General features: G+C 38.7%; 1 protein-coding gene across 1 annotated transcript in view; it reads left to right on the top strand.

The window, feature by feature from the left end:
* The window catches only part of DST (dystonin), a 230190-nt gene extending 207629 nt beyond the window's left edge, over positions 1 to 22561 (top strand). Inside the window, exons 78-90 of the mRNA XM_039244298.1 lie at positions 1647 to 1790; positions 2696 to 2884; positions 4151 to 4280; positions 6233 to 6396; positions 8174 to 8336; positions 10191 to 10345; positions 10517 to 10591; positions 11452 to 11469; positions 14199 to 14316; positions 16629 to 16828; positions 17248 to 17358; positions 20365 to 20488; positions 21287 to 22561. Coding sequence (XP_039100229.1) covers positions 1647 to 1790; positions 2696 to 2884; positions 4151 to 4280; positions 6233 to 6396; positions 8174 to 8336; positions 10191 to 10345; positions 10517 to 10591; positions 11452 to 11469; positions 14199 to 14316; positions 16629 to 16828; positions 17248 to 17358; positions 20365 to 20488; positions 21287 to 21549 — 1854 coding nt within the window. The 3' untranslated portion in view covers positions 21550 to 22561. The remainder of the gene's footprint in view (positions 1 to 1646; positions 1791 to 2695; positions 2885 to 4150; positions 4281 to 6232; positions 6397 to 8173; positions 8337 to 10190; positions 10346 to 10516; positions 10592 to 11451; positions 11470 to 14198; positions 14317 to 16628; positions 16829 to 17247; positions 17359 to 20364; positions 20489 to 21286) is intronic.
* The last annotated feature ends 298 nt before the right edge of the window (positions 22562 to 22859 follow it).

Genomic DNA, 22859 nt, shown 5'->3' with positions numbered 1-22859 from the left:
TGAGATGATGACCTGAGCTAAAATGAAGAGTCAGATGCTTAAACCAGTTGAGCCACATAGGTACCCCAATATTTTTAAATAGTGTAAAATTACATGTAATTTTGTAAAGGGGTGCTTAGAAGTAATACTTTGCAGTAACATCATTCATTCTTTCTGATCTCCTGCTTCCTTCACACACCAACCAAATAAAAGTAAAACAATATTTAATTTCTTAGCCCCAAGACTAGAGACTTCTCAGTATAGTCCACTTTCTAAAACTGGCAGGCTTTCCCAGGTGAGTACAAACCACTTAGCATAAGACAAGGTTGGAAGAGCACAGAATGCAAGCAGGGAGTTGCTAGTCCAGTCTCGGCATTCCGGGCAGGATTCTGGCTCTGCCAGGTTAGGAGTGATGTAAAAATACATGGTCAGATCACCTGTCCTTGGAAGAACACAGTTCTGGTTTTCTCTTAATTAAGCCTTGATGCCATAGCAGGAAGAATGTGTAAATAAAAGTTAAAAAGTACTTATTCCATCACAAAGATTCAAAATCGAATAAGACACAGTCTTCTAATCTTGTGGACCTTAACATCCAGCAGATCTCTACATAAACAAATTATTTAACATGGCAAAATACCAGAGTAGGAGCTATGTGACAGCTTCACAGACCCGGTGGAAAACAAGACACTTTCAAATGATCACCCTGATCATATGGCATAAATTGTACTGAGTGTCAACCGTTTCTGCAGCCCCTTGTCAGTGTGACTGAGGGAATCCAGATTGGGGTGCTAGTGGATGCTTCACATTCATTGTGAGGTTTTGGAAGCATGTGACCTTTTTTTAAGGCAGAGGTCCTCATTTGTCACCATGCTTTCAGAGTTCTGTGACCCATGTATCTATGAATTACAGTTCTGATGGTGGAAAGCACAGGTATATGCATAAGACATTTGCAAAAAGGTGATTTGAAAGCTTCTCAAAGTCTGTTGAGACTTATTCACCCTTCCAGGGCAGAGAATGACCGTTACCGGCCTCTGAAAGGGACGCTTCTCACACAGGCTGTCTGGCAGTCAGGCCCCCCACGTCCCCAGCCTCTCCCTGACTCCCTTCTGGACATTTGGACACCTTCACCCTCATCTCAAATATTTATTGTTTCTTGCCAAGCCTTCTCTCTTCCATGGCACTGTTTTGGTACATATCCCAATCATTCCTGGCACAGTTCATACTATTTTAAATATACAACCTTCTTGTCTTCTTTGTTAGAGCAGTTTTGTTTTGTTTTGTTTTGTTTTGTTTTGTTTTGTTTTGTTTTGTTTGCAATCAGTATTATTTCTGTCTCTGGTATTCCTGTCTCTCTTGGTCCTATTCTCCATTAATATAATTATAATATATCCAGATTTAGAACAGTGTATATTTTGTATAACATACTTTGTAAAGCAGGAGATGTCACCCTATACTCATACTTTGAAACACTTGTTAGAAAGTACTTCATTTCCCATTTTTGTCCCTTCTCCCCTCTTAATGCCCCAATTAGTGAATTTCTCCCAGCTATGAATAAACCAGTTGAAGGTCTTCTTTATTTGTTTAACTCTGACAGTCACATATGCATCCCCGGAGTGTTGCTTTCAGCCAGTGCCAACAGCTAATCGAAGTCTTTGTTTCTGCTCTAGGAATTCATGAAGAAACTGGAAGAAAAAAGAGCCGCACTGAATAAAGCTACCAGCATGGGAGACGCCGTATTGGCCATGTGCCATCCTGACTCCATCACCACCATTAAGCACTGGATAACCATCATCCGGGCCAGGTTTGAGGAGGTCAGTGTGTCTCGGGTCATCATTGAAGCAGCAACAGCTTTGAGAATTGGGGGTGTGGAAACTTCAGCAACTGTGATGCATTTATGACCATGGGAACATGAGGCCTCTGCAAAGAAAAATGCTCTTTAAAATACCTTCCTGTGTGTGTTACCTGTCTTTGCAGTCCACTTTTATTTTTAAAAGCTGAAATAGTCTTGCAGCTATGCTCCCACAACATGGAAAGGCAAATATTTGGGTCAGTGTATTACTTCTTGTCCCACTTGCACATTGTCTCTGTTGAATAATCCAGCACCTGACTTGTATTTCAGACGAGTATATGCTTGTGGAATGAAGTGCACGCATGAACTGAATTCTGTATTTTAAGATTTTAGCTGTTTTTATTTCCACTCAGTGCTATGTGGAATAAGCATACTTAATCCTTCAGAGAATGCATATTTGAATTTTTTAATGTTTGTTTAGTTTTGAGAGAGAGCGAGAGCACAAGCAGGGGAGGGACAGAGATGGGGGCACCGAGGATCCAGCGGGCTCTGTGCTGACAGCAGTGAACCTGATGCAGGGCTCGAACCCATGAACCACAAGATCATGACCTCAGCTCAAGTTGGACACTTAACTGACTGACCCCTCTAGGTGCCCCAGAGAATGAATGCCTATTTGAACTTAAATTAGAAAACGAGAGGAAACCTGGGATGTGTTTGACATCCATCTCTAAACTTTTGAGGGAAACAGACATCACAGAGGGCTCTCATGTCCTCCCCAAGCCGGCTCTCGGTACCACGGATGGGATCTAGAAAGACTGGGAGTGTTATGAGTCCAGCCTGGGACTATCCTAATTTACATTTAAATGTAGTTTTTACATCAATTAAATAAGATAGGAGAAATTTCAGAGAAACTCTTTTCCTCAACAGGTGCTGGCCTGGGCGAAGCAGCATCAACAGAGGTTAGCAAGTGCTCTGGCTGGGCTCATTGCTAAACAGGAATTGTTGGAAGCTTTGCTGGCGTGGCTGCAGTGGGCTGAAACCACACTTAGTGATAAGGACAAGGAAGTCATCCCCCAGGAAATCGAAGAGGTGAAAGCCCTCATTGCAGAGCACCAGGTAAATAAATACATCCTAACCACTGGTTCTTAATTTCACTGCCTTACTCCTCAGGAGATTGCTTTGTGCTCATTACCTTCACGTCCTCAAATCTTTCTGCCTGGATTTCTAATTCCCTACCTTTATCTTCAGCTCTGTCCTTTCCTGTTCCCTCTTTTGGCGATCTCCCTTCTTTACTGCTCCCTGCTAGTATATTCCACTGTCTGGTGCTGAACATCTCTCAGCATGACCACCAGTATTTCAAATATATCCTTTCTACAAAGCAACACATCATCTTGCTAAAAAAAAAAAAAAAGAAGTTACTTCTCTATCCTAATCTGTTTTAAACTTTGAAATGATGGGGCGTCACATTAACTCTGATTTATTTGTTTGCTTGTTAGTCTGTTTAATATACATTTACAAAAGGAAACATTAAAGGTCAGCTTAGTTGGCTAAGAGTTGACATCGCTATTGTATTTTAATAAAGGTATGAGCCATCCATGTCCATAATGGCCCTGAAGTGCCTCACACCAAGTTCTCTGTGATCAGAGCTCTCCTTTGGGACAGATATGCCAGAAATGTGTTACTCCGCTTTTCATTTATTCCCCCTCCTCTTTGTTCATCCCTTTTCACCACAGTCTGTGCCTTTGCCACATATTCCAGATATAGGGGTATCTAAGTCAATAAGCCTAAGGAGATGAGATAAGAAATGGCAAGATAGTCAAACCTCTTAAATGGAAACTTGAACCTGAATAACTGTTATCTGCCTTGGCATAGCATATATGTCAACAGGACTGTTTAAAATATATCCACATTTCATGTGGATGCTTTACAGCATTGCACATCAGAGTCATCTTAAATATTTCAAATATGTAAGTGAAATGTGCTACAGAGAAGTCCTAAGCACCAACCCAGTTAACTAGTTGCTTTGCAGATAAATGCTCACTTTAAGATTCGTCAGAAAGAGCTTGGATGCTCTGGAAGATCCTGGTTGATACCCAGACAGGTTATATTAATTAAACAGCTGCTCCCATGTGTGGTCTTCAAGCTAAAACAAACTACTGTTACAATTCTGTAATTACTTACCAGGTAAAACATTTTATATTCTTTACATATGAGTAAATACTTTGTTACACGGGCTTACATTCCCCCCTCCCCCAAAGATGTAACATGTTTATTCCTTTTTTCAGAAATGATAGCATGGTTCTTTTATCCTTTTGTTTTTAGTTCACTTCTAAAGATAGTTTTCTCTGGTATACTTATATTTAATTGACATTGACATTTCAGACTTTCATGGAAGAAATGACCAGAAAACAACCTGATGTGGATAAAGTTACCAAGACCTACAAGAGAAGAGCAGCTGATCCTGCCTCATTACAGTCCCATATTCCAGTCCTGGATAAGGGACGAGCAGGAAGTAAGTGGCCAGTTTCTTTAATTATTATTATTGTTTTTTAGAGAAAGAGAGTGCGAGGTGGAGAGAGGGGCAGAGGGGGAGAGAGAGAATCCTAAGCAGGCTCCACACTCAGCATGGAGCCTGATGTGGGGCTCGATCCCACGCACCTGGGATCATGACCCAAGCTGAAAGCAAGAGTCAGACACTCAACCTGCTGAGCCACCCAGGTGCCCCTAATTTCTTTAAAATGAATATGATTCAGCAAGGAAGTTACTTTTTAGTTGTCGTTTGAAATTTTAGAACAATTGGTGATTCTGTCTATAAGCTCTCCATCATAAAAGGTTTCCTTGAAAGAATACATGGGTTCAAATATTGTAACAATTTATTTAAAAATAAAGAAAAAGATATATCCACATCTCTGTTTGTAACTTTATTTGCTTGAAGGGTGTGTTTTAGATGACCTAACTATTCATTAGTGGCCAGCAATCCAATAGATTTTGCCCATGTTCATATGACTTCAGGTTCTATTTACTTCTCAGACTATCTTGACTCCACAAAAGAGGAGTGACACTTAAAACAATAATAGCTGGTTTGGAGAAGATTTAAAAGAAGTAAAATTTATATCTGAATAGTGGTATATTTGATGTATTTCTGAATAGTGCCCTAATTTAAAAAGTAGTTTCAGGGGGCGCCTGGGTGGCTTAGTCGGTTAAGCGTCCGACTTTCGCTTAGGTCATGATCTCGCGGTTCGTGGGTTCGAGCCCCGCGTCGGGCTCTGTGCTGACTGCCAGCTCAGAGCCTGGAGCCAATTTCAGAGTCTGTGTCTCCCTCTCTCTCTGACCCTCCCCTGCTCACGCTGTCTCTCTCTCTCTCTCCTAGAAATAAATAAAAAATATTTTTTTAAAAAAAGTAGTTTCAGGTGTTTTAGTTACTATATTGCATAAGGGGGCAAGGTAACAATACAATGAAGTACTCTGGAGACAGACTCCTTGGCTATTCTCACTACTTACCAGCTAGGAGGTATAACCTCGGACAAGTTACTTAAACTCTGAGCCTCAAGTTATCTGTATAAGGGAATAATTCTAACCTCATTGGATTCTGGTGAGGATGAAATGAGCTAATGTGTATGAGGTGATTAGCATACTTCCTGGCATGGAGTCAAATGCTCAGTAGATATTAGCTATTGATATTTTGTATAGCCCCATAGGAGTTAGGAACTCTGGGCATATCCCACCCTGGATATGCACTTCCTGGGTGACATTAGGCCAGTAGTTTTTCTAGGCCATGTTTAATCAGAGGAGGAAAATGGATTGAGACAATTGTTCTGCGACATTATGAAAACTTGTGAAAAATAGCCAGAAAAGAGGGAGAAAAGTGTAGTAAGGCAGGAAATTGGGATATGAGACTATGCACAGGGAACGTGCAATCTCAGTGGAAAATGGACTTGGATGAAAGCTGGGATTTTCCGCACAGTTCGATACTTGATAGAAATTCTTAATATATCTTGCTCTGACACTAATGAATGTCCAGTGTCTCCTGCCCTCACCTGCCCTCCTTTCAGCCTTTTTCTCTATGAAGGGCAGCAGAGTTTGTATAGCTGATTCTAAAATAAGTCTCATTGTCCTGGAAGATTTCTTTTATCCTGCCTTAACAAGAGAGAAGATCACAAGGTACTTCACTGTCATTGAAATGGCATGGATTTTCAGCTGGAAAATGTTTTTAAACATAATTTTATAAAGAGCTCTTTCCAGTATTTAAATGCCCTTGTCAAGATATGTTTCTCTAATTTATATTAAGAGTACCTGATCCCTGTAAGTAAAACAGATTTGGACTTGAACATTATGCATCATCTAAATAGGATATTTCTAAATAATTAAGGCGATTCGGTCTTAGCTAGAAACGATAAAGGCCCGGCCTTAACGTATTTCAGAACCCTGGAAACTGCCCTCCTAACTAAAGTTGTATTTTAACAGGAAAGCGCTTCCCAACATCAAGTTTATATCCCTCTGGATCACAGACACAAATCGAAACCAAGAATCCCAGGGTCAATTTATTGGTGAGCAAATGGCAGCAAGTTTGGCTCCTCGCACTGGAAAGAAGAAGGAAGCTTAATGATGCCTTGGACAGACTGGAAGAGGTGAGAAAATTCATATATTCAGCACCCTGATATATGGGATGTGGATTTAGGGAATCAGTGACATAAAAAACCCTTGAACAATTGACGGTTCAACAACGTGGGGGCTAGGGGCTCCAACACCCCTCCACATACCACAGAGTCAAAAGTCTATGTATAATGTTTGACTCCCCTAAAACTTAACTGCTTAATAGCTTACTGTGGACCAGAATCCTTACTGATAATGATCAGTTAACACAAATTTTGTATGTTGTATGTGTTATATACTGTATTCTTATAATCAAGTGAGCTAGAAAAAGGGAATTGTTATTGAGAAAATCACAAGGAAGAAAAAGAATCACAAGGAAGAGAAAATACATCTTTTTTTTTATCTTGTAAAAATCCTGCATGTAAGTGGATCCACACAGTTAAAACCCATGTTGTTCAAGGGTCAACTATAATGTTTTCACGTAGGCAGAAGCTGACTCCTTAAGAAAAGGAATCAGATCCAGCTTGGGGCACCTGAGTGGCTCAGTCAGTTAAGCATCTGACTCTTGATCTTGGCTCAGGTCATAATCTCATGGTTCATGAGTTCAAGCCCCATGTTGGGCTCTATGCTGGTGGCACAGAGCCTGCTTAGGATTCTCTCTCTCCCTTTCTCTGCCCATCCCCTGCTCGCACACTCATTCTCTCCCTCTCTCTCTCTCTCTCTCTCTCTCTCTCAAAATAAATAAACTTAAAAAAATTAAAAAGCAAAGATCTAGCTTGACATATGTTTGCTTGGTATTACCTGGGATATATAACCATTTATAATTCAGATATTTTCATTATTTATATTCTGTGATCTGAGATTTAGTTTCAAATTCTGAAACTGGGAAGTTTTTAGAAGCCTACAGGGAATAGAATGGCAAATAGCAGAGAGAGAACAGAGGTAAGTGCTACCAAGCTGGGCCTGATGCCCAGTGGGCAGAGAACTTTCTAGAGGTGTTACTTTGGGGCAGTCCACCTTTGTCACGTTGACACGATTAGAAATTTTCTGTTTGAGGGGTGCCTGGTGGGCTCAGTTGGTTAAGCATCCGACTCTTGATCCTGGCCCAGGTCTTGATCTCACAGTTCGTGAGTTCCAGCCCCACATTATGCTCTGCGCTAACAGTGCAGAGTCTGCTTGAGATTCTCTCTCTCTCTCTCTCTCTCTCTCCCTCTCTCTCTGCTCCTCCCCAACTTGTTTGTTCTCTCTCTCTCTCTCTCTCTCTCTCTCTCTGTGTCTCAAAATAAATAAGTAAAAACAAAAAAAATTTTTTTCAGTTTGACTTTTTGAGGAGCTATATTTGTTTTTTTGTTTTGTTTTGTTTTGTTTTGTTTTGTTTTGTTTTGTTTTGTTTTTGGTAAAGAAAAGCCAGTGACAATAGAAATGACAGGAAAAATATTTCAAGAGTTCTCTATGCAAAATCATACCTTTTTTGGAAGTAGGAAAGATATGTGCATTATCTAAAAGATCATTAAAAATAATTTTATTAAGGGGCGCCTGGGTGGCTCAGTCGGTTAAGTGTCCGACTTCGGCTCAGGTCATGATCTCACAGTTCGTGGATTTGAGCCCCACGTCGGGCTCTATGCTGACAGCTAGTTCAGAGCCTGGAGCCTACTTCCGATTCTGTGTCTCCTTCTCTCTCTGACCCTCCCCTGCTCATGCTGCCTGTCTTTCTCAGAAATAAATAAAACATTAAAAAAAATAATTTTATTAATAAAGTGTAAGATATCATTTGAGCACCGAATTAACCAAAATACACTTTGTCCTTTCCAGCTGAGGGAATTTGCTAACTTTGATTTTGATATCTGGCGCAAAAAATACATGAGGTGGATGAATCATAAGAAATCTCGAGTGATGGACTTCTTCAGGAGAATTGATAAAGATCAGGATGGGAAAATAACCCGACAAGAATTTATTGATGGAATTCTTTCCTCAAGTAAGTCCCAAGAGGGGTGACTGTAAATGATGTAATTTTTAAAGAAAATAAACATCATTTAAACTTGTGTTACCAATAAAGCATTGCCTTGAAACTTGGCTACGAAGTCACAGCCCTCAGTGAAAAGTGTCATTGGTAAAATTCGTAGGTTTGGAGTCAGGCACACTCTTTAATTGTGTAAGCATAATTAGTATGTTCCTTGTTACACTGCGGCAGTGTCCTCATTAGGATAAGAAAGTTAATAATATTTGATTCTTAGATTGTTTGTTCTACCTGACATATAATGGGAAATCAATGAGTACAAGTGAGTCTCTTCCCTTTTTTTGTTCTAATTAACATTCTGATCATTGTTATTAGTAGGAAATTGGAACTCTTTAAAAATTCTTAAAGGTATTATCACCTTATTGATAGTTTAGTCATAGGGATGTGGTTTCTCTGGAAGATGTTCCTGGAAGTAATTCTTAAAGGAAATTTACACAATCATATGAATGTATATATTCATATGTATAAAATTCATATACTCCTTAAGTAAAGTGGTAGTTGATCTATATGAAACTTGCTAATATTAAACAGTTTTCAACCTAGAAAAATAGCAATTTTTTTGACCCATTCTTTTTTTAATTTTTTTTATTTTTTACAAATAGTTTATTGTCAAATTAGTTTCCACATAACACTCAGTGCTCATCCCCACAAGTGCCCTCCTCCATGCCCATCCCTCCTCCCCCCCACATCCATCAGTCCTCAGTTTTTGTCAGCATTCAAGAGTCTCTCATGGTTTGCCTCTCTCCTTTCCCCCACCATTTCCCCCCTTCTTCTCCCCCTTGTTCCTCCGTCAAGTTCCTCCTAGTCCTCCTATACGTGCAAACAGATGATATTTGTCCTTCTCTGCCTGACTTATTTCGCTCAACATAACACCCTCAAGGTCCATCCATGTTGCTACACATGGCCAGATTTCATTGTTTCTCATTGCCATGTAGTATTCCATGGTATAGATAAACCACATCTTCTTGATCCATTCATCTGTTGATGGACACTTAGGCTCTTTCCACGTTTTAGCTATTGTGGAGAGTGCTGCTATGAACATTGGGGTACATGTGCTCCTATGCATCAGCAGAAAAATAGCAATTTCAAATGATTCACCCCAGTGTAGTAATTAAAGATAAATGTAGGTCCTAAACATAGTGGTTTCATTTGTTATGATGTAAATCAGCTTCTTAAAAGGATTTTAATATATTTGATGACCCTGATAATTTAACTGGCTGTATATATTAAGATCAAAATAATACAATCAAGAATGTCTTGAGGCAGAATTAACATGTTATACCTCTTCCTTTTTTTTAAAGATTAAATCTTTTTGTCCAATATTACTGTAAATAGCAGGTTTTAAAAACTTTCATTGGGAATGTCGTATGGCTTATTCTGAGAGTATCTCAATTATCATTTATACGTGGAACCTAAATACAGAGTTAAACCCCCAGATAGTGGAAAAGTCATTGCCAGGGGCTGGGGGTAGGTGAGGGGAAATAGGGAGAGTCTCATACAAGGGTACAGACTTTCACTGTACAGTGAGTAAGGTCCGAGGATCTAAAATATAATGTGGTAACTATAGTTGACAATACTGTACTGTGTCATTGAAATTTTCTAAGTGAGTAGAACTTAAGTTCTGGAACAAAAAAAAAAAGATAAATATGTGAGGTGGTAGATGTGGGATGTGTCAACTAACTTGATGGGAGAAATCCTTTCACAATGTGTACATGTATCAAGTCATCACGACGTACACTTGTCATTGTCTTACAATTTTATTTGTCGGTTATGCCTCAGTAATGCTACTTACTATTGCTCTGAAAATTTTAGAGTTTCCAACCAGCCGCCTGGAGATGAGCGCAGTTGCAGACATCTTTGACCGAGATGGCGATGGATACATTGACTACTATGAGTTTGTAGCGGCCCTTCATCCGAATAAAGACGCATATAAACCTGTCACCGATGCTGACAAAATCGAGGATGAGGTATTTACTGGCTTCCCACCGCCTACAACAACAGTGTGTGCTGCTAGGATAGCTTGTAGAAAACATGCACCATTTTATTTATTTCATTTTGAGTTGTCCTGTCAAGGTTTGAAAGGATTCTACAGTGTGATATTAACATTAAAGTGGACATTTCATCATTGTTTTTGACAGGTGACAAGGCAAGTAGCTAAGTGTAAATGTGCAAAACGATTTCAAGTTGAACAGATCGGAGATAACAAATACAGGGTAAGTTTTCAAAATAATGATTTAGATCTCTTGAAGGAGAAAAACTGAAGTTTGTATACAATTTGATCTGCATTGCTTTCCAGGAATGCTAATTACTTTTACCTCACATCACAATATAATGATCTATGAAATTCCAACTTTTGTCATTGTAAATTCTATAAAGGTAGCCTGCATTTTGTAAATTAGGATATACCTTTGACATGTACATTACTTTTAAGGAAGAAAACACATCTCACATACTCAGGTTGCTTCATGTGACTTATAATATATTTTATTATGATTACAGGTAAGTTTTCATATTTCTAATAACAAAGCAATTTCAGGCCAGAACCATAAGGTTAAAAGTGTTGGATTTTTAGAAAAATCAAAAAAGAGGCAATGTTTTCCACTTGTGCAGTTATTTTTTCTTTCATTCAAAGTCTCAAAAGCTCAGTCCACCTTCTTTGAAATTATTAGTTGAAAACTAGTGTGACTTTGTCACTCCTCTTTTTTCCTCTTTTATGGGATACCTCTTATATGTAGTAGCTAGACAGGAAATGTGCTGAGTTTCCCTAATATAGTGTGTTACTTACAAACGAATTTTTTTAAGTTTAATTTGTGTATTTCCACATGGAAAAATATTCATCTACATATTTGAATTTCTAACCTAAATTTGAAACCCATAGCTTTTCAAAAAATATAGGAAATTTTCTGATTATTTGAAGTCTGGACACGTGGGTACCTGCACATTTCTAAACTAGATACTATATCCAGGAGCCCCGAGTGTGAAAGATTGTGTGTGTGTATATGTTCTAGAGTCATATAGAAAGTTTCCTATTGAACTAATTGTGTCTTTCTTCCATTTTTCATTTTTTTATCAGTTCTTCCTGGGAAATCAGGTATAAACCAGTGGAATGTATTCTCAAGTTCCCAATGATTTTTTTTTTTTTTTAACTTTAATTCATAGCCATTAAAGCTTGCCATGGCCAATCTTTCCCATGCTGTTGCCCTAGCTACTACATTGTTGGTTGGCGTGGTGTTTCTGTAAATGCGTAAGGGCCCGGATTCCTTTTAGCCGTGTGTCTCAAATGAGGAGATTACTTTTAAGCAAACCAGATAATAAATTGTAGCTTCACTGGTTACAGTGTTACAAATGCAATTTTTAATTCCAGTTTATAATAATGTATTATATATATTTTATGCAAATACTGGAACACAAATGTGATGCACATATCTCCACACTGTGTTTAACCATTGAGGTCACATGGTCTACAGTAGCCAGAGAAGGACCAGCATCGGGCCATGACGTGGAAAGACAGAGTAGTGAGAAGTCTCCCTGGCACTCAGCCACAAGTAATGTGTTCTCTCCCAAGCAGCTATTGTCCTATTTGTCCCACATCACCAATTTTAGGGCTTTGCATCCTCCTAGTAGAAATTTTAACTCTGGAGTTTTTAACTGGTATTTTTCCTTTTGAGGAAATATATCTCTCATGAAATCCTCAACCACACTTTATCCCATTTTGACTTCCTGTTGAAGTCAGTATAAACTGTCCAGAGACACTGTGTCATGATCACAATTTTTAGAACTAAAGATAAGAGAAATTGTATTTTGATCTAAAAGGAGGAGAAGAGTTTTTCCCTGTTCAGTTTTGGACAGAACTGTGCTATTTGATATGGTCAAATACCTGACCATATCATATTAGATATTACTCTGCCACTCAGTTGTTAAGCCATCTTGTATCTTAAATTTCAAATTCCCTCTTATCCCCATTTATTGCAAGCACATAATTTTTTCAAATAGAAATTTTCAGGCCCTTCGAATTCATGTCTTTAAAACTTGGCATTGGTTATAACATATAAAAAGTTACTGTTCTCTTCACTTCTCATTATTTTCCGAGTCAGCAATTGGAGTAGTGTTTTTTATTTGTGGAAAGGATGAGAAAAATGCACACTTTAAAGGATTTTATTTACTGAAAACACAAAGAACAACATTAGTCTATTTTTTTCTTATGTCACAATTTGGCCATTAGGAAAATTAGGGAAATTCTAAAGTTAACGTTAGTTGTCTAGAAAATAACTTCTCAAAATAAAAATTTTAATTATATTTATGATACTTGAAATATCTCTATAAAATAGTAATTTTCCTTTTGTTTTTAACATAATCAGTTCAGAACAGAAAATTGAAAGCATCTGATCTAATTATCTGGTTTCTTAAGGGTAATTTTCTTTAAATCCCTTCCTTTTCCTTTGCTTATTAGCAGCACCAAATTTTTTTCTAACAAAATAAATATATATTTTAATTTTAAAATTTTAATTTACATTTCAGGAACCGGTTTAATTATAGGAAAGTTTAAATCTCAAGGCTTGAAAATGGACTATTTTAGAAATAGCAATATAAAAAGGGTTGATGTAAAACGCATGAGTTCCTGCTGGTGCATTTTACATGCTTTCTAGGTTCTTTTGAGTTTCAGGGTCATGGGTTGGCTTTGTTTTAGGTTCTATCCCTGAAACTCAATGTTAGAGCATATTGAAAAGCAGCAGATTGTTTCTATTTAAAATGAAGTTTTCTGTTTATCCATCATGAACCCAAACAAATAGATAAAGTCACAATTGCATATTACCTGCCTTTAAAAGAAACTATGTTTACTTGACTCTTCATTTTGCTCTGGTATCTTTTGAGTTGGCAACCATGAAATTCAGTATGGTGATTTTTACAAGCTGAACATGAGCCTATTAGAAATGATTTAAAAGTATAAAATTATTTCTCATGGGCTTTCAAAACAAATCTTATGATCAAAAACTATCTGTAGTCTAGACATTTATTCCGGACTGGCAGAATTTGTAGCGTATCCAAGTGATTGGAAATCCATTGAAAGGGTAAGAGCACAATTGCATATTAGTGTCAGTAATTATAGTACAAACAGCTTTAAGAGACAGCCTTTTAGATTTGAAAGCTATATCATTAATAATGTGTCACTGGCTGTTCTAACATTACAGTAATCCAAAATGGCTCACAAATCCAGTCTTTAACAGATTGGTTTACCAGATCATTAGTGATCCAGAAATTTTAGGTGACTGAAATTTTTGCTGGTCATGTTCATTTACTGCTTTCTCTCTCTAAGTCAAAACTTTTCTTAGAGAAAACAGAATGAGCTTATGGAGATTATTCCCACAGATTTCAGTGGAAAACAGTTTAAGTATAAGAGGAAGTTGTAATGAAGAAGAATCAGAGTTTACTAAATTTTCCTTAGAATCTTATTTTTGTATAAGCCCTGGCAGGTGGGCCAGTGCTTATTTTCGTGTCTGTGTTTAATTTCTAGAAATATCTTTCAATTACTGCCTTACTAATGTTGTTTCTATCATAAAGAAAAGTCATTTCCTGAACAAAGCTTCAATATTATACTTGATAACCTTTGTTAGCTTTTCTCAAACTGTTTCCTTTGGGCTAAATCAGCATGCAGCCGTCTAACGCAGATCATTTCAAACCCCTTTTTTTCTGAGATTTTACTAATCACTGTGAACTAAGCAAGAAATTTAAGTTGGTTGCTTAAGCTACTGCAGATTGCACATCATCCTTAGGTTTAGACTTACTGTTGACAATTAGAGGTTCTGTCTTTCATCTTCACAGTTCGGAGACTCCCAGCAACTGAGACTCGTTCGAATCCTACGAAGTACTGTAATGGTTCGTGTTGGAGGTGGATGGATGGCGCTTGATGAGTTCTTAGTGAAAAATGATCCTTGCAGGGGTAAGGAGATGCTATGTCAAGATAATAACACCATCAAAGTATATCAATTTTGTATTATTTCCCAGCCTCAAAACCCATGCTGGGTCTAATTTTGGTCACTTAATATAGTAGTGAATGTTTCACATTGGTCTCTGTCAGCCTAAAGTTCCCAAAGAACTTGTGGCAATCATGTAAACCGTGTTCTCATTTTTTTTTCTTACTTCTTCTGGATAAATATGAGAATGTTAGGCAGGAAATCTAGAGTAGATGTTTTTAATGAAATATTCCCATATGCAATTTTCAAAATGAGTAATTACACCAACTAGGGAAAAGATTTCATCTGTCACTAAATAGCAAAGTAACATGAAAGGAAATTGAGGTGAAGAAGACGGAACATGTTGGACAGTAAAAGTTTAAAAGTGAAAGTTTTTTTTAATTGGGAGGAATTAAGGAAAGTAATACCTGAACATTTAAAAAATAATCATCAGCTGCTAACTTGACTCTTACTTTGAAGATGTAGATTAGCACATTAAAAATATAAACATATGATACTATATAGCTCACTCCATATCTACCAGTCACAGAGTCCATGATTGTCTTTTAATTTTCCTTTTTTCAGAACCCATGGTCAATTTCAGAATTCTTAACTGATTTATGTTACAAGTGGTCATTTCATTGTAGTTTCTAGTTAGGTCCCCTTTACTCAGTAGGTCCATTTTTCTTTGAGAAAAGCAAACATTAAAAATCTGTGATTTTCTTTAACCTCCGAGCTCATTTTAATCCTCTTAAACAGCAGCTAATATTTGTGCTGACACTACTAGTCTACCTAGCGAGAGGCTGGAGTTCTTCCAGCAGAGCCTCTTTGTTAATTTAGTGCTGGCACTTGGATGCACAGGTGTATCAGAGTGATCCCTGCTCTGCCAAGGGCACCTGCGATCGTCATACACCCCTACAAGTAGCTCTGCTCTCTGCAAGTCACAGATGCATCCACAAAAGGGGCAAAATAACAAAAACTCTCTTTCTCAATAAACACAGCCTAAAGTAACGTACCTCCATTTATGAAACAAAGACATGTGAATGTGTAGTGTCCTGCTGTGTTGCTTAGAAAGGGTAGCGTGGCTGAGGCCACATCTTCCAAATATGTTTTTCTTACGGAGTCAGATCTCTGAGTGCTTCCTTTCCTGATGCAACTTTTCTTCTAAAATGTTTGCTAAAAGCCGGATCTGAGCACCCTTTGCATATTCAACTACTGTACTTTGTTTCTTCTCTTGCTAACAGTATTCTTTAATGTGATTGGTATCCTGTGTCATTTTTTCTAGTTCATCATCATGGGAGTAAAATGTTACGTTCGGAATCAAACTCTTCAATTACTACTACTCAGCCTACTATAGGTTGGCAACCCCTCTCTTTGCCTCTCCCCTCTTGCCTTTCCTCTTTCCTACTTTTACATTCTCGCTTTAATCATTTGTTTTAAGATAACACGCTTCATCCATCGCGTATGGCTTAACTCATATCCAACTGAGCTGGTGCTTCCAAATTTAAATTCTGAACCGTTGACACACTTCCGGTGTGTTGCACACGTAGGTGTTCTGTAAGTGATCAAACACATGCTAACACGTTGCTCATTGGGTTCTTGTGGAGTGTTCTCCGTGTGCATATGTGTTTGTATGAGTGTTGCATCACTGATTATCTCCTCTCCTCGGGTCTGGTGTTTGTTATTTGCATGTCAGTTAAACAGAGTTTTTCGAGGCATAAAATAAAAATACTAATTGCCTCACTTAAGTGAAAAACCTGAGAGTTTATATGTTGTCATCATGATTAACGAGCCATCTCTCATTCTGTGTAATTCTATTGTTTGATTAATTCCAGTGTTAAAAAAATTGGCATCCTCCTTACCTCGGTAGTACATGCAAAAGACACAGTCCCCGCCTTCCTGGCTTGTCTTCTCAGTGTGCGGAAAGGGCGATGAAACCGTGTGGGCATCAGTAGCTGGTGGATTAACAATATTTTAGCATGAGCTTTCCATTTTCATGCTGACTCTTTCTTTAATAGTGGTTATTCTTGCTGGTGTCTAGTGTTAGAATAAACACACTATTTTTTTTTTCTTTCCCAAACTTACTTGTATCCAAAAGGAATGCATTGTAAAGGAATGCATTTAACTTTTTGTTATGCTGAGTTGGAGTTGGCATGGCAAAAAGATGTTCTTGAAATCCTCAACATGATCTGTGGTGCCCGCTGGTTGTTCTGCCCATAAATTGATTGAGCGTCTCTCTTTTGTTTTTTTCCCTCTTCCTCTTTTGCTTGTGTGCCCCGCTGTGTGCCACGTAATCCAGCCAAAGGAAGGACAAACATGGAACTTCGGGAGAAGTTCATTTTAGCAGATGGTGCCAGTCAGGGGATGGCGGCCTTCCGGCCCCGGGGCCGGAGGTCGCGGCCTTCGTCACGAGGAGCTTCACCCAACCGTTCAACCTCTGTGTCCAGTCAGGCTGGCCAGGCGGCTGCTCCGCAGGTCCCCACCACCAGCACACCCAAGGTAGGACTCAGCCGGGAAAGGCTGTCTTTCTTGCATGCGGTCACTGTCTCCAGTATACCTTTGAATGTTTGGGGACCCCAGAGTTTGTAGGACCAGCCTTCTCCATTTGTATCCCTTCTCACAATACGACACATGAAGGATTTAAGAACATATATCTACATATATGCTTTTGCCTTGTGGCACATATGGAGACTATTTTAAAAGGGCTTTGATTACTTTTCAGGTTAGTTTTTCTTTTTAAATAAAGCTTTATTTTTTTAATTTTTTTGGTGTATATGATTTGCCATCCAATCTTTCCACTTATTTTTAATCATTATCATTCTCACTGTGAATTGTTACTCTTTGCTCTGAATATCTCTCTCTGTGGTTTGTTTTTTATCTGCTGTCCTTTTCATTTGATTTGCCATTGTTCCATACAGATTCTCCATCCTTTAACACGCAATTATGGTAAACCATGGTTGACAAACAGCAAAATGTCAACTCCTTGTAAACCAGCAGAATGCTCAGACTTTTCCGTGCCATCTGCAGAGGTACCGTAAGGCCCAGATTCTAGTCTAACAGTCTTCTTTAACTAAAACTGTCACTCACTAACATTGCTTTACCTGTCCCTTAACACATGTACTTTTGATAATACCATGTCTTTCTACAGATTTCTGTAAATACATAAACACCTCAGCATTTCTGGGAAGACATGAGAGTGTCTTTTCTCTCTTGGGAGAGTGAAATACAGGAGATTATATTAGACTTAAGTCAGGTTTCTTTTAAAGCTCATGGTCTGCTTGTGCTTCTAGACATAATTTGGGCAAGAAATGCAACAATCTCCCTTCAGGTGAGAGTGAGAGGCAATGTCATTTGCATGAGAATCACTTAGAAGAATATTTATTGAGTGTTCTCTGTAAGCAAGGTCCTTCCGAATGTATGCTACATTTATTTCTGCTCAAGAACACTGGGTGGGTAAGACATAAACCTTTTAGTTATCAGTGGGGGAGAGGGGGGCTTAGGTATGCAAAAAATTTTCTGGCATTTTCAACAGGTATGTGTCTTTATTAGACTTTAATGGTTATTATTTAAGCATACTTCACCTTTTTCATATGGCATGATTTATGGGGATAAGATACTTAGGGCATGTAAAATTTGCCAAATTAGCTCATATATTAGATCATTTACATTCAAGTGAAAACCAGCCAACTTTATTTGAAAGAAAGTTCTCTGTAAAATGACACACACATAGGTATCAAATGATCACATACTTGATTAGAAGTATAATAATTGGCGTGATGTCCCTAAATAACTTTGCTTGAAATGAAGGCCAGGACCCTTTTATGAAAGTGATATAGTACCTGTAAAAAGCCCCTGTATACTTTTCAAAACACTTTCTAATCTATTATTTAATCCTTACATCTATAATAAGAGGTAAGCAGAGAAAGTTTCATTACTGTCATGACTCAGATGGAAGTGATGAAAATATCATTACTGGTAATGGTAGAATTGAGGCAGAAACAACCCATTCTTCAATTCTGCCTCATTCCCCAACCCTTCATTTTCACCCTTTCACTTATGATGGATGAATCTAGTGTGACAAAAACTGAGAACAGTTCAAGAAGCCTCAAGCAACATGTATGTTTTAAATATTTAGGGCTATGCTGCTATGTTCCAATTTTGTTTTTAAACTAGAGATTTCCCCAGGTTAAAGTATGTTCTTTTAACTATTATAAAACTGTGTTTCATTTCAAATACCCTCATTAGACAAAACAGCCGAAGAAAGAAAGCAACTAAAGTATGCCTTTCTGGAGGGGTCTGTAAGAGTACTAGCTAGGGCTGGTGAGAATAAGAGCATTCTGAGAATGATTTGACTTTTACATGGCAATGAATTCTGCCACATTAGGTGATATGTTAGATAATTTGGAGATCCTCACTATTTTCGTGGATTGTTGAGATTCTTTTAAACTTAGGAATTTAACTAGATAGAGTTGTCAGATCTTGGGCAGATCAGTGCCCTCTCAGGCCCTCATTTTTCACATGTGTCAAAAAGTTGTTATTTGGTGAGTGTAAGGTTTAATTTTTCTTATGTGGGTGAAAGTATTTTGAAAAGTTAAGTTTTTTTTTAATGTTTATTTTGAGAGAAGTGAGAGATCAAGTGGGGAAGGGGCAGAGAGAGAAGGAGAGAATCCCAAGCAGGCTCTGCATTATCAACATGGAGCCCAGAGGGGGCTCAAATGCACAAACTGTGAGATCATGACCTGAACCAAAATCAGGAGTCTGACGCTCTGCCTACTGAGCCACCCGCCCCAAAAAGTTGGGTTTTATATGTATACAAATTACATATAAATTCTGTCCTTAAATGTATGTATAAAATACTTTTGTAAATGAATTTTGAATATTACATTTATATTAAATTGCAACTCCGATATGTTAAAAGGTCTTACATACACTTCATTAAACGTTTACAACTAAAAAGAGAAAAACTAATTTTTTTTTAAAAAATGCACACATAGGGGTTCCTGGGTGGCTCAGTTGGTTGAGTGTTTGACTCTTGATTTCAGCTCAGGTCATGATTCCAGGGTCGTGGAATCAAGTCCCACATTGGAGTCTGTACTAAGCATGGAGCCTCCTTAAGATTCTCTCTCCCCCTGCCCCTCCTCCCCTCTCATGTTTGCTCACTCCCTTTTTAGAGAAAAAAATTTTTTATTTAAAAAATGCCCACTTATTTTGTACAAGTTCATTTCCTCTGACCAGCTCCCTGTGAGTTCATTGAGGCAAGTGACATCCCTTATACTTCTTGGGAGATTTGCTTATTTTTTTAACTGTGGGAAAATTTGCAGAATATTGTAGTGATCCGGAAAAAATGCAGTGACTTTAGACTTATAATAAAATCTCATGGTTGTGATTGCCTTTAGGCATTCTCTGTCAGCTCCTTTAAGAATTTTTAAAAAATTCTCCCTAAGCGTTGCCCACATGTCTCCTGTGTAAAGCCCATAGAAGGAAATGGAAGTAGGTGAAGTGATGTGGCACCACGTTATAAAATGCCACTACTTCTTTTTTGCAGTTAAGTTTGTTTAGAGGAAGACTGTTTAGGCATCATTTACTTACCTACTGTTCTGTCAGTTTATTTCTGGCTGGTTCCCTAAAAGCATTGGAGGCACTGGAATATCCAAGCCCAGCTTTTCAGAGTCCCATTCTCTCTCTGTACCATGCACTCCCCATCTTTCTGGCAAGACTCTGCTAACTCCATAATGTTCACTGACAACCTGAAAGATACTAATGTGCTCACAGTTTAATTTGCCTTTTGCCTTTGCTGTCCTTTGGGGAGTTCTATTCTCTGTTTTCGCTCCCACATGAATTCGTTTTGGATTCAGGGAGAGAATAAGAAGAGAATAAGAAGACTTGGGGAGAAGCGAGTGGGGAGAACCCCATGCCACTCCCCCTCCTGAGGAAGCCCAGTGCAGGGTCTTCCACCAAACTGTAGTGTGGTTATCAGTGGAAAATCGTGGAACAGGAGCGATTTCTTGAAATGTCCTTTCACTGATTAAATACAGGGAACACCGATACAAGGAAGCAAGCTTCGACTTCCAGGATATTTATCAGGGAAAGGCTTCCACTCTGGGGACGACAGTGGCCTGATAACCACCGCAGCCGCCAGAGTCCGAACACAGTTTGCTGGTAAGTGTGCTGTGGCTCTTTCCATGAAGGCTTTTTACAGTATGATCCCAAGGTGAAAGTCCCTGTTCTTCTTCATGGTGGATGAAATAATGAATTGACAATGCTGTATTCTTTCATAATGACACGTAGCCCCATCCTCCAACAAAGGTAGTAGATAAATGACAAGAAAATCCCTTTTGGAAAGTACCAAAGGAAGACAAGCATAACAAAAACTAGAGCAGTATCTCACCCCTTCACGCTGGAAGCTCTTGGCTCTTCTGCCTGCTTACAAGTTGCCTGGGCTCTAGGCAGGTTGACTAGGTGGTTGGAAAAACCCAATGGGAGTGGGCCTTACACCCGTGCCTAGTCCTGTTTCTTCACAGAATAGTGAGCCTGGTCTCTGGGGTACTGGGCTCAGCACGCACAAAGGTTCTTTAAAATTTCTTAACTTTTAAATTCCTCCGTGCTTCGAATTCCTTACCGTCGGGCAAAACTTCTGCTCCGTGTCTGTCCTGCACACATCCCTAGGTACACACTTTGGAAAGCATAATCTTAGATTCTAGGTATATCCCTTATATCCATTTGTAGGAAATGGAATCCTGTCTAAGCCCTTGTGTCTGTAAACCTAGCTTTTTGTATATTACATTGACTTAGAGTGAGGCTCCCCACCCTAGTGGAATGGAGAAAGGCCACGAATCTGCCGAGTGCCTGCTAGGTGACAAGAAAAAGTGTGGAGATTAAAGGTGGCTTTAGATTTCAAGAACGTGTTGCAGGTGGATCTGGGGATGAGGGTGGTTCAACTCTGTCCCCTCTCCTCAGATCCCAAGAAGACGCCCAGCCGACCAGGAAGTCGGGCCGGAAGCAAAGCTGGTAGCAGGGCCAGCAGCCGCCGAGGCAGTGATGCATCAGACTTTGACATTTCGGAAATCCAGTCTGTGTGCTCGGACGTGGAGACTGCCCCCCAGACACACAGGCCTACGCCCCGCGCAGGTTCTCGGCCGTCTACAGCCAAGCCTTCCAAAATCCCCACACCCCAGAGGAAATCACCTGCCAGCAAATTGGACAAGTCCTCAAAGAGATAGTGCAATTGGTTCCACCGCGGCCCGCTCTGGAGCATTTATTATTTAAGTTTGAAAGATGTAAAATATGATGTAGAAATTATTGTGAAATAATTGCAAGAAGTCGAGTTTAAAATTCTGCAGATGGCCTTATTTGTGTATTTGTCTTTTTATTTTATCTGTATAATTTCTTGTCAGATATTCTGGGGGTTAAAGTCACATCATATGTGAGGGGGGAAGGAAAGACTCTAACATGCACTAACCTTTCCGCACCATCACGTGCGGAGCACACGCTAGGATTGGTGACTGTACCCACAGGTAAGTCCTCATCCTCTCCGACAGCCACAGCATGACAGCCACAGCTAACGTTAAGGATACCTCATGACATTCTCTTGCTTTTGTAGAAACTCTGAAAAGCCAAAAGACAGACACACGGGATATATTTTGAGATGATTAAAATGTAAACGACAAGGTGGAGGGCAGACAGACGAACACACCCACACAGTTCTTTAAGCAGTATCTGACAGAGAGCTCACAGGAAGTTCCTTTAAGCACTTGCCAGTGCTATGATGTTCGAGAACCTTACAGCATTTCTGTGCCATCGCTTCACATGAGGCCAGAGGTGTCCTGGATATTAGACCTATTATACTGTAAGAATATAATTATAAAGTGCATTCATATAAATGTGAGGTTTTCTTTTGCTTGAGTGGACAGTAGCACCTGTATCATTGAACTCATTTTGTATCAAAGCAATTTTGCTTGCAGAAAGCTATGAAATAAAACATGTCCCTTAACTACATTGCTATGGAATTAATTTTTTTCCCCAGGGAAAATCCGTGTATTTTTTTATGAGCAATATCAATTTGGAGTGACCAAAAGATACTTAAAAATGGGTTTATTTTGATTTCTCATCTGAAATAATCATGTTCTGGTATTATATCTATATTTAATAAATATATACATTTTAATTTATTATGTATACTCACATACTATAGAAAAATATTAGTATGCATTTAATAAAACCTATTCACTTGAACATACGGAATACCTGATTATTTGAAGAACTTTTTCTATCGTTTGTTTTGAATAAAGGTTGTATGTCTGATGTATTTTTACTGATAGTGTGACAGGGTAAGTTTGGGGGACATCAAGACACAGGGACACAATATAGTAAATATGTAATAAAAATGACATTAACAAATATTCAGCATTCTACAAATATTTTTAGTACCAGTCGTGTGCCAACCTCTGTTCCCCTGAGGCTGCAGATTCCTTGCCGTCTTCTCTTCAAGGGGGAAACAGTTAATAAACAAGCAAATCACTAAAACATATGA

The sequence above is a fragment of the Hyaena hyaena genome, unplaced genomic scaffold (assembly GCF_003009895.1).
Source record: "Hyaena hyaena isolate Hyena2069 unplaced genomic scaffold, ASM300989v1 scaffold_242, whole genome shotgun sequence".
Lineage (NCBI taxonomy): Eukaryota > Metazoa > Chordata > Mammalia > Carnivora > Hyaenidae > Hyaena > Hyaena hyaena.
This window is presented reverse-complemented; position numbering and strand designations above follow the sequence as displayed.